Source organism: Fonticula alba (genome assembly GCF_000388065.1).
Source record: "Fonticula alba strain ATCC 38817 unplaced genomic scaffold supercont2.7, whole genome shotgun sequence".
NCBI classification, from domain to species: domain Eukaryota; order Rotosphaerida; family Fonticulaceae; genus Fonticula; species Fonticula alba.
In genome coordinates this window covers 1,174,847-1,188,699 of record NW_009242977.1, presented here as the reverse complement: position 1 = coordinate 1,188,699, position 13,853 = coordinate 1,174,847, and the positions used below count along the sequence as shown (strand labels likewise).

At 73.2% G+C, this 13,853-nt stretch overlaps 3 protein-coding genes across 3 annotated transcripts in view; 1 reads left to right on the top strand and 2 right to left on the bottom strand.

Moving 5' to 3' along the window:
* The window catches only part of H696_04464 (hypothetical protein), a gene marked incomplete at both ends in the record, with an annotated part of 8,815 nt that extends 726 nt beyond the window's left edge, over positions 1 to 8,089 (bottom strand). The window contains 7 exons of the mRNA XM_009498340.1: positions 92 to 324; positions 487 to 1,651; positions 1,906 to 2,986; positions 3,249 to 3,379; positions 3,597 to 6,164; positions 6,391 to 7,460; positions 7,597 to 8,089. Coding sequence (XP_009496615.1) covers positions 92 to 324; positions 487 to 1,651; positions 1,906 to 2,986; positions 3,249 to 3,379; positions 3,597 to 6,164; positions 6,391 to 7,460; positions 7,597 to 8,089 — 6,741 coding nt within the window. The remainder of the gene's footprint in view (positions 1 to 91; positions 325 to 486; positions 1,652 to 1,905; positions 2,987 to 3,248; positions 3,380 to 3,596; positions 6,165 to 6,390; positions 7,461 to 7,596) is intronic.
* A 233-nt stretch (positions 8,090 to 8,322) lies between these two features.
* On the top strand, positions 8,323 to 9,661 carry H696_04463 (hypothetical protein; the record flags this gene model as incomplete). Its single annotated transcript, XM_009498339.1, has 3 exons — positions 8,323 to 8,332; positions 9,345 to 9,437; positions 9,525 to 9,661. 3 exons carry the CDS (start codon positions 8,323 to 8,325, stop codon positions 9,659 to 9,661), a joined length of 240 nt encoding a protein of 79 aa, XP_009496614.1.
* A 160-nt stretch (positions 9,662 to 9,821) lies between these two features.
* Positions 9,822 to 10,654, bottom strand: H696_04462 (hypothetical protein). Its single transcript, XM_009498338.1, has one exon. It carries the CDS (start codon positions 10,507 to 10,509, stop codon positions 10,147 to 10,149), a length of 363 nt encoding a protein of 120 aa, XP_009496613.1. The 5' UTR covers positions 10,510 to 10,654; the 3' UTR covers positions 9,822 to 10,146.
* Between the last annotated feature and the right edge of the window lie 3,199 nt (positions 10,655 to 13,853).

Here is a 13,853-nt window from a genome sequence, read left to right as displayed (position 1 = left end):
GGGGGGGGGGGCATGTGCCCGCATGTGTGTGTGTGTGTGTGTGTGCGTGCATCTGGGCACGGGAGGCACAGGGCGCCTGGGGGGCACGTACGGTGATGACCGGGAGCTGGATGAGGCTGCGCGAGAGGAGCCAGGCGTCGGAAGGGGCGGCATCGGTCGGCCGCGCCGCGAGCAGGGCGGCCTCCTCGGCCGGCGAGGCCCGCATGGAGCCGGCTACTCGCAGGCCGCCGGAGGCCCGACAGTGCCGGCAGGCGGTGCCATCCTCGATGTATACCTTCTTGAAGTAGGCCGCCAGCACCAGGAAGGGGTGCTGGTCGGAGACAGCTTTGGGTGTGTGTGTGTGTGTGTGTGGAGGGGACGGGGGGAAGTGGGCCAGGGAATGGGAGGAGGGTGTCAGCAGGGGCCAGGTTCGGGTGGGGGGGGGGGGGAGGAATTGGCTCGCGGAGCCGAGAGACAGGCGCGCCAGAGGGGCAGAGCAGGACGCACGCAGGTCGAAGAGCAGGGCGCGCGACATGCCCGCCGCCAGGAAGAAGCCGCCCTCGGGCGCGGCCAGGGGCCAGTGCGCCAGGGCCCCGGGGGTGGGGCCGGTGCCCGGGGCGCCGGCCACCAAATCGTCACGCCAGGGCACCCGCAGGCCGCAGGACGACACAAACACCCCGGCCAGCGAGGGGCAGCACTTGCCGAGCGGAGCCTGGAGGGTGGCCACAGCCAGAAGCCGGTGCTTGGGCTGATAGTGGATCCGGACCTCCGGGCAGCGGAGCAAAGGCAGCACCCGCGCCGGGACCGGGCAGGCAGCCACCGCAGCCGACAGGGGAGCCGGCTCGGCCCCGGGCCCGGCGCCGTCGACACTGTCGAGCACCGCGAAGGCGGTCAGCCGCGGGGCCGGGCGGCCGGCCCCGGCCCCGGCCCCGGGCGCCGGCCGAGCCTCGGCCAGGCGTCGGCGAACATCCGCCCGGCGGGGGTCCCGAGCGGGCAGGGCAACCCGCACGAAGAGGTCCAGCCGGTCGCACTCGCTGCCCCCGGCGAGCAGAGCCCCGGGCCGGGTGAGGGCAATGCGCCCGGCGCTGTTCTTCAACACATCGAGTGTGATCGGGGTGTGGTCCACCCGGGCGGCCGCATCGCCGGCCACGCTGGCCGACGGGCCCCCGCTGGCAGAGGGCAGCTCGGCCGACCGGCCGGAGAAGAACCGCACCCAGGCGCCCGGCTCGAAGGCCGGGCCTTGGCGATCCGGGCAATCGCCATGGTGCTCGCCCGGGCGGGGGTCAGCCCCGGCCAGGCAGTGGCCATCGCACACCGGCGGCAATGCCAGCCGGATCATGTCGAAGGGCGAGTCGGTCCGGCGGATGCGCGCGGCCAGCCACACGGCGTCGTCGGTGGCCCGGCCGCCGGGGAACCCCAGCTGCCCGGGCACTTCCGACGGATCGACCACGGCCAGGGTGATGCGCTGGGGCCCGGCAGGCTGGCAGGCGGCCCCGGCGTCCGCCGACCCCGGCGCCAGGATGCGCTGCGGCTCGAAGTGGGCGCCGTGCTTGGTGGACCGGTAGGGGATGGTGGCCTCCAATTGGAGGAAGGCCGCGCCGGAGTGGTGATCCGCCGCCGCCAATTCGAGAGCAATGAAGCGAATGGCCCGGCCGGTGCCGAGGACCTCGGGCTGCATTTGCCGGGCACGCGCACGCGCCGATCCAGAGAGGGGGAGAGAGAGAGAGGGAGGGAGGGAGGGAGGGAAAAAGCACCGGCAGGGGGCCGGAGATGGCGGTCGTGTCAGCGAACGGCAGTCGGGGAGCCGGCTGGCGGCCGAGCGAAGGGTCGAGGGCAAGACAGCCAGAGGGTGAAGCACTGCCAGGGGCGCGGCGGGCCGGAAAAGGGAGCCGGCCCCCCGGCGGCTGCAACTGCCGGCCAACGTACCGAGCATGAAACCAGCGCGACAAACTCCCCGGGAGCCGGGGCCACGCCCCAGGCGGCCGGAGCCTGGTCCGCCCGGATCAGGGCCCCCGACAGCGACCCAGCCGCCAGGGGGGCCATCTGCCCGAACACCGGCCCGAGATACGGCGACAGGGACTCCAGCTTCAGCTGGGTCGACTCGACGCTGTGGAAGCCAATGCGCACCCGGGCGCCTGACAGGTCCACCGCGCCGTCGAGCTGCGGCGCGCACACGCGCACCAGCAGCCCGACATCGCCCGCCCGGGCAGCGGCGCCAGCAGCCCCGGCTGCCAGGCGGCCCACCGGCCGCGCACGCAGCAGGCCCAAGTCCGCCGGCAGGTGCTGCCCGGCGGCCGGGCGGAGAGCCGCCTCCAAGGGGGACTCCTCCGCCGGTAGGGCCTGCAGGCTGAAGTTCACCAGACACCCGGGGCTTGGGGGCAGGGAAACGGCCTCGGGCGCCGACTCGGGCCCGGCCGCGGACATGGGGCTGGCCACCGGCGGCAGGAAGATGATGTTCTTCGGCCGGGCATCCACCGCCAGCCCGAAGAGCGAGGACACCGGGTGCGTCAGGGCCGCGCCCGGGCCGGCCGACAGCGAGCTATATGCCAGGGCCGCGCGCACCGCGTCCTCCAGCCACGCGCGGGACACCCGGCTGAGGGCCGGGCTGCGAGAGACCGCGGCCACCAGCCGCGCACACAGCAGCCCCAGCTGCACCTGCATCTCCAGGCAGGCTTGCTTGCTGTGGGTGGACACGTGCGGCAGAGCGGCCACCGAGCCCCAGGCCGCGGCCGCCAGGCCGAGTGCCCGCAGGGCCAGCGCCGGGCGCACTGGCCGCTGCATGCTGAAGTCCCGCCCGAGCAGGCCATCAAAGAGGGTCCGCCGCATGGTGGCCAGCACGTCGGCCGGCACATCGGCCGACTGGGCCTCGAGGACCGCATCGGCCTTGGCCGGTTGGATAATGGTCAGCGACCGGGTGAAGGAGGTCAGGCCGAGCGGGGCCCCTGTCAGGTGGTGCGCCGCCAGCGTGTGCAGCAAGTCCAATGCCCGGAAGAGCTGGCCCGAAGCGCTGGCACCGGGTCGCATGGTGTCAGGCATTCGGATTGGACCGGCGGAGGGGCCGGGCGGGGGGGGGGGGGACAATGAGAGACGTCAGTGGCAGACCCATTGGCCGAGGGAGCCCGAGGCGGCCGGAGCCACCACCGGCACCGGCACCGGCACCGGCACCGGTACTGGCACTGGCAGCGACATCGACACCGACACCGACACCGACACCGACACCGACACCGACACAGAGCCGGGAAAGGGGCACCAACAAAAAGATAACGCACAGGAAGAAGGACACCAGCTGCTCCATCAGCTGGGCCACCATGCCACTGGAGGTGAGATTCGACGCCAAGGACAGGCCGCTGAAGGATGCATGTCGCGCGGCAACCGTGACAATGGCCCGGGCCGTCCAGTACTGTGGGGGAAATGGGGGGCAGGAGAGGCGCGCGCGCGCGCGCGCGTACGCATGGGCGAGTGTCCACCGGGAGCCGGGGGGGGGGGGGGGGGGGGGGTCGCGGTGGCGGGGGCAGGGAGCGCAGGCAGGGAGGATGAGCAAAAAAAAAAAACAAAAAAACACCAGAAGGAGGACCGCCCCAAAGGGGGGCCGGCCGGGGGGACGACAGGCGGCGCACCTCGAAGGCCACCAAGAAGTCCAGGTGGCTGTCGCGCTCGGCCGGGGACATGTGCGCCAGACCCGGCGGGGCGGACATCCGGGCAAAGAGCATGGCCGACGCGCCGGGCGTGTGGTAGGGGCTGTGGAGGTCATCATCCCCGGGGGGGGTGCCGGGCGGGTGGGCCGGCGGCACCGGCGGGCACAGCCACTGGTGCCGCTGGCCAATCCAGTAGACCGAGCGCTGGATGAGCCGCGTCAGCTGGTCGCGCTGGCTGAAGAGCGACTGCTCGACGAAGTCCCGGCTGTTGGTGAAGATAGTCAGCCGGCCCTGGTCCGGGGAGATGTCAAACGACCGGCGCAAGCTGCGCAGGGCCCGGCGCGCGGACTTCAGCGAGTGAATGGCCAGGTCCGAGGGGCCGAAGTACTCGGCCGACAGGGCCGCCGGATCGGCCGCCAGATCCGCGCTGGTCGCCCCGTCGGCGCTGGAGTGCGTGCTGCGGATTTGGGCCGACCGGACGAAATTGTGCAGCAACATCGCCCGGACCATCAGCACGCCGGAGTGGTCGCTCACCACCTGGCCGATGGCCGTATTCAGCAGGGGCGCCACCACGTCGGCCAGCAGGGTCCGTGGGAGTTCCTCCACGCGGCGGATGGTATGCCCGGGCGGCGCCCGCATGGAGTACAGCCGCGGCCCGATGATCCGCGTCAACCGGGCAAGCAGGCTGCCGAGGATTTGGCACTGGCGCTGGGCGTGCACCGATTGGGAGAAGACCAGCAAGATGGCGCACATGCGCAGGTCGCCGGCCGGCTCGGATGCACCCCGGTCCGCCAGCGCTCGGTCCACCAGCGCCGCCTGGTCATAGATCAGCTGCAGGTGCCGGTGCCCGGCATTCCACTCCTCGGCGAAGAGGTCCACTTGGGAGGAGCTGGCGAACAGGTGCGTCGGGCGCTCGGACAGCCAGGGCCCCAGGGCATCGCAGGCCAGCTGGTGCGCCCACACCCCGAGCGCATGGTACCAAAGGGCCCGGCAGGTGGCACGCACCGCCGGCCCGTCCAGGAGCAGGAACAGGTCGATGGCCGAGCGGAAGCGCCCGGCCCCGGCCACCTGGATCCGACGGAGCTCCACAATGTCCTGGGTCCCGGCCGGGGCCAGCTCCGGCGAGCACATCCGCACCGCCCCGGCCAGCGCATCGCACAGGGCCACCAGCCGGAAGTAGTGCACCAGGACTTGGTGAATGGCCGCCGCCGCCGGGGGGGGGGCTTCCTGGCCGCCGGGGCTGCCGGAAGCCGGCGGTGACCGGGCCCGGTCCACCTGTCGCAGGAGGGCCAGGAACTCGCGGCCGGCATCCTGCCGCAGGGCCTCCAGCCGGCGGATGCGTGCATTCAGCGACGCACCGATGGCATCGCCAACCCGCTGGAAGAGCATGGCCAGGCCGCTCTCCGGGTCGCTGAGCGCCAGCGAGGGGGATGCCGGGGCCGAGTCCGCCTGCTGCTGCTGCTGCTGCTGCGTCGGGGGGCCCGAGTCACCGGCAGCCGGCGAAGCGGGCCCACGAGAGGGCCCATCGGCCCCGGGGGCTTCCGCATCGAGCATCGACAGGGGCAGCAGGCTGGCCAGGCCCTGGCCGGCGTGCGACAGGGGCAGCACCCGAGTGCCCTGGGACACGGCCGGCAGGCGCCCGGGCCGGATCATCAGCAGGCGCTGCGAGGAAAACTCCATGCGCAGGCGCTTGTCATAGGGGATCAGCTGCAGCCAGGGCATGGAGGACTTGCTGGCCCCGCCGGCCAGCAGGCCCAGAGACGGCGACGGCGAGGGGAAGGCCGAGGACAGGGGCGACATCAGCGAGAAGGACAGGGAGGAGCGGATGCCGCCCGGGGCCCCGGCAGCCCCATGCCCCGGGGCCCCGGAGGCCGGTGAGGCCGGCCCCGACGCCAGGTCCAGCGACAGGTGCGAATCCGCATAGTAGAAGAGCGACGTCGAGGAGGACCCCAGCGGGCCGGCCGCCTCGTCGGGCGGGGCGAACCCCGGCGAGGCCAGGGGGTCCAGCCGCCGGAGATGCCCTGGCGTCAGGCCGGCCCCGGGCGCGCGCTGGCTTTCCCGCAGGGCATTGACGTCCTCCCGGTGCGAGCGGACCATGACGATCAGGTGCTGCGGGAGCTCCGCAGCAGGGGGGTCGGCGGCGGCGGCGGCGGCGGCGGCGGCGGCGGCGGCGGCGGCCGACGCCGACGCCGGCTGGGCGCCGCTCGACTTGTCGCCGCTCGACTTGTCGCCGCTGCCGCCGCTGCCGCTGCCCCAGCCCGACAGGCCGATGGCCGACATCGAGGCGCTCAGGCTGCTGGTGCCGGAATGGCCGCCGCTGCTGCCGCTGCCACCGGGCTTGGACTCGAGCCCGGCCCCGGCGCCGGTGGCAAAGTCCGCCGGCAAAGTCATCCCGGCTGCCGGGTTGAACTGCTGCCAGGGCAGGAGCGGTGCCTGGGAGCTGGGACCGGCAGCCCGGCGCACCTCCGCCGGCCCGGTGCGGAAGTTCTGATGGAGGAAGTTGAACCAATTCCGTATGATCAGTCGCAGGTCCTGGTACTTGATGTCGTCCTGCGGGGTGCGGGGTGCGGGCGGGGTGCGGGCGGGCGGGCGAGCGGGCGCGCACGCGGCCATGGCCCCACACGTGGGAGACCCGCAGGACCGGAGGGACCCGGAGAGGAGACATGCGTTAGCCTACCGAAGGTGTCCTTGGAGGAGCGAACGAACGGGGGGAGGGGGGGGGGGGGGGGGGGACGGGAGAAGCCTGGCTCCCGCCGGCACAGAGGCCCGCACGCACCTGCGCGCCGATGACAAAGAGATGCAGAACCGGCTCGCTGGTGACCGACCAGACCGAGCGCCCGGCGGCGCCGGCCGCCTGCTGCTGGATGTACTGGTCAATTTCGACGAAAGCCACCGGCAGGGACCCGGCATGCTCGACCACCCGCCGGGCGGCTGTATCCACGAAGAGCCGCATGTTGATCGACTCCGCCGGCAGGGGGTCCACGAAGAGACGGAGCTCGGCGGCATCGAGGAGCGAGCCGGCCGGCCGACGGGGCGCGGATTCCGGGCCCGGCCCCGGGGCATCGGCCCCGGGCAGGACCCCCGGGCCCGGGGAGGCCGGCGGCGAGGAGGCCACCGAGCCGGCACTCTGCCCGGAGGGCGAATGCAAGGAATCCTGCGACAAGGACCCGGGACTGGAGGCCGGCCCGGGCCCCGGGGTCCCCGGCGCCAGGGGCAGCGACTCGGCGCCCGGGCTGGCCCCCTCGGTGGGCAGGCGCGTGAAGGCCGACGGGCCCGCATCGCCGGCGCCCGGGGCTGGCAGGGTCCCCGCACGGCGCCGCCCAGGGGACATGGCCGATCCGAGCCCCGAGGTGGAGGTGGAGGCGGAGGTGGGACCGGAGCCGGGCCCGGCTGGCGTCGAGGCGGCGGCCGCCGCGCGGGCCGCCGACCCGGCCACCTGTGCCACGGGACATGGCAGCGGCGAGAAGGGCAGCTGCAGCAGCGGCGACAAGGGGGGCCAGTCACGCTCACGCTCACGATCGGCGGCCAAAGGGGACACCGGTCGGATCCTGGCCCCGGCGGCCGGCGTGCCCTCACTGCCATCCACCAGCGGCAGGTCCACCAGCTCGATGTCCGGCGACTGGGAAAGGGCGCCGGGCCCGGAGCCCGGGCCAGCAAAGGGGCCGGTGCGCGCGCGGGGAACCGCGGCCCCGGCGGCGCCCGGGCGTCCGCGCGGCAGTGGCTGCACCACCGCCCCCGAGGCCGACGACCCGAAGGGGTCCGGCACGGCGAGCGGGACTTGCAGCGAGCTGACATGGCTCTCCAGCTCCTTGGCAATGAAGGGCCAGTGGCCGAAGGGGTCATAGTCTGGGCGGCGCATCCGGCCGAGGCCACGGTCAGCACATGCCCGGGGGGGGGGGCGGGGCGGGGCGGGGCGGGGCGCGGCGCGGCGCGGCGCGGCGGGGGGGTCCCGAAGGACGCGCGGGTCAGGGGCGACACGTACAGGTGACGATGGCCGGCGGCAGGTCCGCCGGGCCGAGGGAAATCGACCCATGGCGCAGGGAGGCCAGGGTTTGGACCGGGTCAGGCTGGGCCGCCGGGGCCGGGCTGCCGGGCGGACCCGGCGACGGGGCGGACGCGCTGCTTGCCCGTCGAGACGACCCGGGCGTGGGCGTCCGAGCGGGCGACTGTGCCTGGTGCTGCTCCTGAGCAAGGACCTGGTCCTCGTCGAAGTCCATCGGCGCCTCGACCAGGCTCAGGTGCGAGTCCGACGGCTCGAGCAGCATGCTGGGCGACCGGTTGCCCGTGAATGGCAGGTCGTCAGCCGACGGGGACCCCGGCAGAGGGGACCCCTCGGTGGGCGCCTCGGTCGGGGGCCCCCGCCGGGGGCCGCCTACCACCAGCGAGTGGCCGATGGAGGGCTGGGCCGCGCGAAGGAGGAAGTGCGTTGGGTTGCTCGGCGCCGGCCCGGGGCCGGGGGGCGTGGCCGCGGGCATGGTCTGGCGAGGAGGGACAGCGGGCGAGGGCGGGAGTCGGAGGGAAGGGCTCAAGAGGGGGACGAGGGGCAGAGGAGGAGGAGGAGGAGGGGCAGGAGGAGGAGGAGGAGGAGGGGCAGAGGGGAGGACAGGCGATCGCCGAGGCAGACGAATGGAAGAGGGGGGGGAGGGGGGGGGGGGGGTGACGATCGCCAGGGGGGGGCAGGCGTCAGGCCTGACATGGGGCGCTTCGAATGTCCCCATGTGCGCTAGATACTACATCCCCGCCCCCATGGGGGGGGGGGGAGGGATGGCGGCGCACCAGGGGCAGAGGGCCGCGGAGAGGGACCGGTGCCGGCGCACCCGGCTCGGCCCAAGGCCTCCGGGCCTTGCGCGGGGACTATACGGGGGGGCGAGGGGCCACACCCCGGCTCCACCATCCCCACCAGAGAGGCATTGGCTGGGCGCATTTGAATTGTTTTGAAGGTGGCAGGTGCCAACGGCGAGCTGGTCTGTTAATCTCCGCGGGATGCTATTGCTGTTGCCGGGGGGGGGGGGGGGGGGGGGGGGGGGGGTGCCTGTGTTTGCGTGTCCGTGCCCACACCAGGGGGGTGTGTTTGTTCTTTTCGAGCACGGACCCCGCAGGAGGCGCAAGCCGAACGTAGCATGCGCAGGCGGGACCGGGGGGGAGGGTGGACACCGGGCCGGCAAGCCTGCCCTTCCAACCGAGGGAGGGGGCCTCCCTCACAGGCGGTCTCAGCCCCGGCCCCGTCCGGTCCCCTCCACCGAACCTGGGCCGTTTGCTTGTGGCGATCGGTGGTGACCACCGCCAGCGGCTGGGCCAAAAGAGTCCACACGCTGATCCCACGACCCGGGGGCTTCGGCACCACCCCTTGCCCCTGCCCCTACCTGTGCCCCTCTCTCTCTCTCTCTCTCTCTTTCTCTCTCTCCCTCCCTCTCTCCCTCCCCTACACCGCCCCCCAGGACTCTCCAGCACCTCCACCACCCTGCTGCCATGGCAAAGAATGTGAGCAAGCTCTCCGAGGAGGAGCGAATCACTGTCTGCCGGAAACATACGTCCCTTTCTCTCTCGCTCTTTCTGCTCCTCCCCTTGTCCTCCGTATCTGCTGTCGCCTCCCCGCCTTGACGCTGCCGCCCGACATCTGGCCTGACACCCGGGAATGACCCCCCCCCCCCCTTCCTCCCTGTCTTCGTGCTCTCTTCTCCCCGCTTTTCCCCCCCTCCCCACCCCCTCCGCTCGCACTGTTCATCGGAGGCTTTTTCCTCCTGCCCTGGCTGTGGGTCATCAACTACATCATCTTCCGCCAGCATCTGAAGGATCCGGCCTGCTCGCCGGTGATCAAGCGCTGTACGCTTCCTCGCCCCGTTGGCATTCAGTTCGCCTCCACTCATGTCCCCTCTCTTTGCTGACCAGAGCCCCGGCCCGCCGACACAGACATCAACTACTCCCTGACCGGGGCCGTCCTGCTGACGCTGCCGTTCTTCGTGTGGTTCATCCTCTTCCAGACCCAGTGGCAGACGTGGGGCACATTCGGCGAGAAGATCGCCATTGTCATCCCGCGCGGGCACTGAAGTCCGCCGCGGATCGCGCCCCGGCTGGCCCGCTGGGCGCCCGCGCCCTCTTTCTCGTCTTGCAAAAATATACACCCCCCCCCCATTGAAGTGAGAGAGGCAGGAAGGGGGGCGGGGGGCGGCGCAAGAGAAGAAAGAACCCAGGGCCGGGGAAAGGGAAGCAGAATCAGGGAAATGTCTATATCTAGGGAACCCGGGCGGGCGGAGGGGTGCGGCAAGGCAAGGGAATCGAAAGCGCACGCGCCCCGGTTACTGCACCGGTCACAAGGAGGGGAGGGGGGAGAGCGAGAGAGGAAGAGAAGAGGGGAGGAGGGAGGGACAAGGACAGGGCAAACACCTGGAGGAGTGCGAAAGGCCGGAGGGAGAGGGAGGGGAAGCGAGGACGTGGGCAGGATGGCGGGAATGGCGAGAATGGCAGAGGAGGAGAGAAGGAGGGGGAGAGAGCGAGAGAGAGGAGCGAACGGAGGCAGGTACGACAAAGGCTGTCAGCTTGGACTGGCCAGCCTACGCCAGCCTACGCCGGCTGTCGGCGTGCTCGCGCCTCGTGCCGCAGGCTGGCCCCCGCCTCGCCCTGCTCCTCCTCGCCCGCCGCGGCCACCACCGCCACCGCCACCGCCGCCGCCGGTCCCGGGCGCCCCCTGTGGCTGCCATCCTCTCAGGAGCTTTTCGGCCGGCGCGGAGTCACCCGGCACGGGGTGCCCTTGGGGTGGGTGCCGCATACCCGACACAGGCCGAGAACCGACCGGCGCGCGCGCTCCTTGTCGGTAAGTCGGTAGAGGATGCGCTCGCCATCGGGGCCGGGCACCCGGACCGGCACCACACCACCATACGACAGCAGCACCAGGCATGGCTCATTCGGGGGGTGCTTCCCGCACCGGGGGCAGAGGCCAAGCCGGCGCCGGCGCTCGGCCTCGGCCGGCAGGACCATCTTCCTCGGGGTGGGGACCGACTCGAAGGTGGCCGCGGCGGCGGCCGCCGTCGCCGCCGTCGCCGCCGTCGCCGCGTCGTCGGCCCAGGGCAGCGGCCGCGCGCCCTGGTCGGCCACCAGGCCATCGGCATTCCAAGAGAGCCCGGGCGAGCGCAGCAGGTCCGGCATATCGCGCAGGCTCAGGTCCCCGGGCTGCGGGGACACCGACACCACCCCCCGGCGAAGCCACACCGGACAGGGCTCGGCCGCCGGGTGGTTGCCGCACGTCAGGCACAGCCCGGCTCGGAAGCGCCGGAGGCGTTCCTCCGGCGGGGCCATGCGCGTGCCTCGCATGAACACCCGCTCCCCCGGCAGGTCCGGCGTGCTGGGGGACTTCGGCACCAGGGGACATGGCTCGTCGGTGGGATGCTGGCCACAGGCCAGGCACAGGCGATTGACCAGACGCCGCTCGGCCTCCGGGGTCAGCTGCCGCGCGGTGCCCCGGTGCAGCCGGGCCACATCCCCCGAGCCAATCCCATCGAGGAAGTCCTTCGGCAGGGGAGCCGGCTTGTCATCGGGGCTGGTCGGGGCCAGCGTGGCTGCCAGCAGCCCACGCGCCGCGCGTCGGGGGATGGCCCGGTGCGAGGCATCCGCCAGCAGGGCCATGGTCGAGGGGGGCACCGCCGGCCGGGCCCGGCCACGCCGGGCCTTGCCCGGCGTCAGCACATAGTCCCCGATGTCGGCGAGGGCCGCACGCAGAGCCGGCGCCGACTTCGGGGCCAGGACCGCCGCCCCGGCCGGCCGGGCAGCCGGATTGGCCATCCACCGCCAGGACAGCGAATTCAACCGAAGCATGTCCTCCGGCGATGGCGACCGGGGGAAGGCCGCGGGCAGGGGGCCGGCCGGGCCATCGGCCGGCCGGCTGCCCGGGCCACCGGCCCACTGGCGTGCATCCCCCGGGATCAGGCCCAGGTTCGGGTGCTGGACGGCCATGCGCAACCGGCGCACCGTCGCCGGGCACCAGGGGACCGGCTCGGCGTGCCGGGCCTGGCCGCAGGCCGGGCAAATGCCCGCCTGGCGCAAGTGCGCCGCGCGCATGGACGTCGAAAAAAGCTGCCCATACACATAGACCGCCCCGGGGCCGGAAAGGTGCGGGCAGGGCTGCGAGGGAGGATGCTCGCCGCAGGCCAAACACACCCCGGCCACCAGGCGGTCATGCTCGAGCGAAGTCATGAAGGGCAAGGCCCCGGCCTCCGGCGGGGCCTGGTGATACCGCAGCCGGAGCTGCTCTATGGATGTGTCCGGCAGGAAGCGCCGGTGGGAGAAGGCTGGCCGCGAGGCATGGCCATCCGGGGCCGGGGCCGGGGCCGGGGCCGGGGCCGGGGCCGGGGCCGGGGTAGGGGCCGGGGCCGGGGCCGGGGCCGGCGTCGACCCGGCTAACCGCGACCGGATCCCCGAAGAAGGGGACCGCACGCCCAGGCGCTGGCCGTGGCTGCGCAGGGCCGCCTCGCGCGCGAACTCCCGCGACTGGAAGTACCCGACGTCGGGCACCGCGCGCGGCCGGGCCGGCGATCGGAAGGCCAGCCGCGAGTCGGCCACCAGGGACGGCCGCAACGGCGGCTGCCACGGCCGCAAACTGTCCCGATACGCCGGCGACACCAGGTGCCCGAGCCCGGTGGCCGGTGACACCTCCGACAGAGACCCCTCCGGGGCCGGGGTTGTCAGCGGGCTGGCCGGGAGCCACCAGAAGCGCGAGAAGTCGGTTTCCTCGTCCGAATCCTCCGACAGAGGCGGCGGCGGCGGCGGCGGCGGCACACTGGCAGCCGAGGGGCCGGGCCATGCCGCCGGCTCCGGGCCCGACTTGGTCGGAGGCTCGTCGGGTGGCAGGCCGGGCGGCGGGCGGTCGGCCGGCTGGCGGTCGCTGCGGTCGTTGTTGCTGGCGTCGTCGGGCGCGGCGGAGGAGCCCCAGGCCATGGCCTCCGGGGGGGGCCCGCCCCCGGGGGCATTGGAGGACGGCCGCCCGGGCGGCTCCTCCGACAGGCGGTAGTAATCCGAGTCCCGGTCATCGCCATACCCATGAGGATCATCATAGAGGGTGGGATGGCGCCCGGACAGGGTGGGCAGCGCGCCGGCCAGGGCATCGTGCGCCCCGGGCCGGAAGGCCGGCCGGCCGATCGGCACATACGGCCACCACCGGTCGTGCCAGGAGGTCTCCCGGTCCAGCACATGCGGAGCCATGGGCAGGTCATCCTGGAAGGTCCCGGCCGGGGTGGAGACCGTCTTATGCAGGGGCCGCGGCATGGCGGGGGGCCGCTTTGGGGGAGAGGACAAGCGCGACCCCGGCCCCGGGAAGACAGGCTTGGAGCCTGGCGAGGGGAGGCCCCCGCCGGGGGTGCGCATCCCCCCGATCACGGCCCCGGAGGCCATTTGCTGGGCGGTCAAGTGCGGCGGATACGCCGAGGAGGCATACAGCTGCGGGTTGAAGGGGGTCCCCTGGACGCGGCCCGCATGCGGCGGCATCTCCCCGGGCACAAACATCGGGCTCAGGGAGAAGGAGTCCGTCAGGCGTGGACCCGGGTCCGCCCGGGGAAGGGCCAGCCCCGGGCTCGGCACCGGGGCCACCTTCGAGGTGTGATCCGGTCGGAAGGAGGCGAAGGCCCGCGCATCGGCCGGAGGCCGAACGCGCCGCCGAGCCGCCCGCCCAAGTAGCGGATCCAGCGCGACGGTGTCCTGCCGGGGGGGCAGCAGCTCCGCCGCCGGGGGGAGAGGTGTCTTGGAAGGGGGGGGCCGCGGGTCAGCCGGCCCGCCGGCAGGGCGGACCTCGCCATCAGCGGGGCCACCGTTGCCGCTGCCATGGTGGCCGCCGGGGCCGGCCCCGGCGCCGTGACCGAGGAGGTCCGGCGCTTGGGAGAGAGACCGCCGGGCGAGGCGCTCGGTCACACGTGCATGGCACTGGAGCAGAGGCCCGCAAATGGCCAGATGGGAAGAAGAGCTGGGGGGTGTTCGGTGGCTGTGACGAAGGGCAAGGTGGAGCATCGCTCGGCAAAGCACGCCCTCGGGAGAGCCCCTTAGCGAGCGGTGCTACATGCGCCCATTGAGAGAAGGAGGAAAGAGGGCCGGAGGAGGCCCACCGCGGGCGAGAGGGGGGGGGGGGGGGGGGGGGGGGTAGGGGGGTAGGGGAGTCGGGGATGGCGTGTGAGGGGGCGCCGCGTGCGCGTGAGCGCATCTACGTGCGCTCGTGCGCATGGTCATCGGCAGGAAGCTGACCAGAGGGGCAGGCAGAGC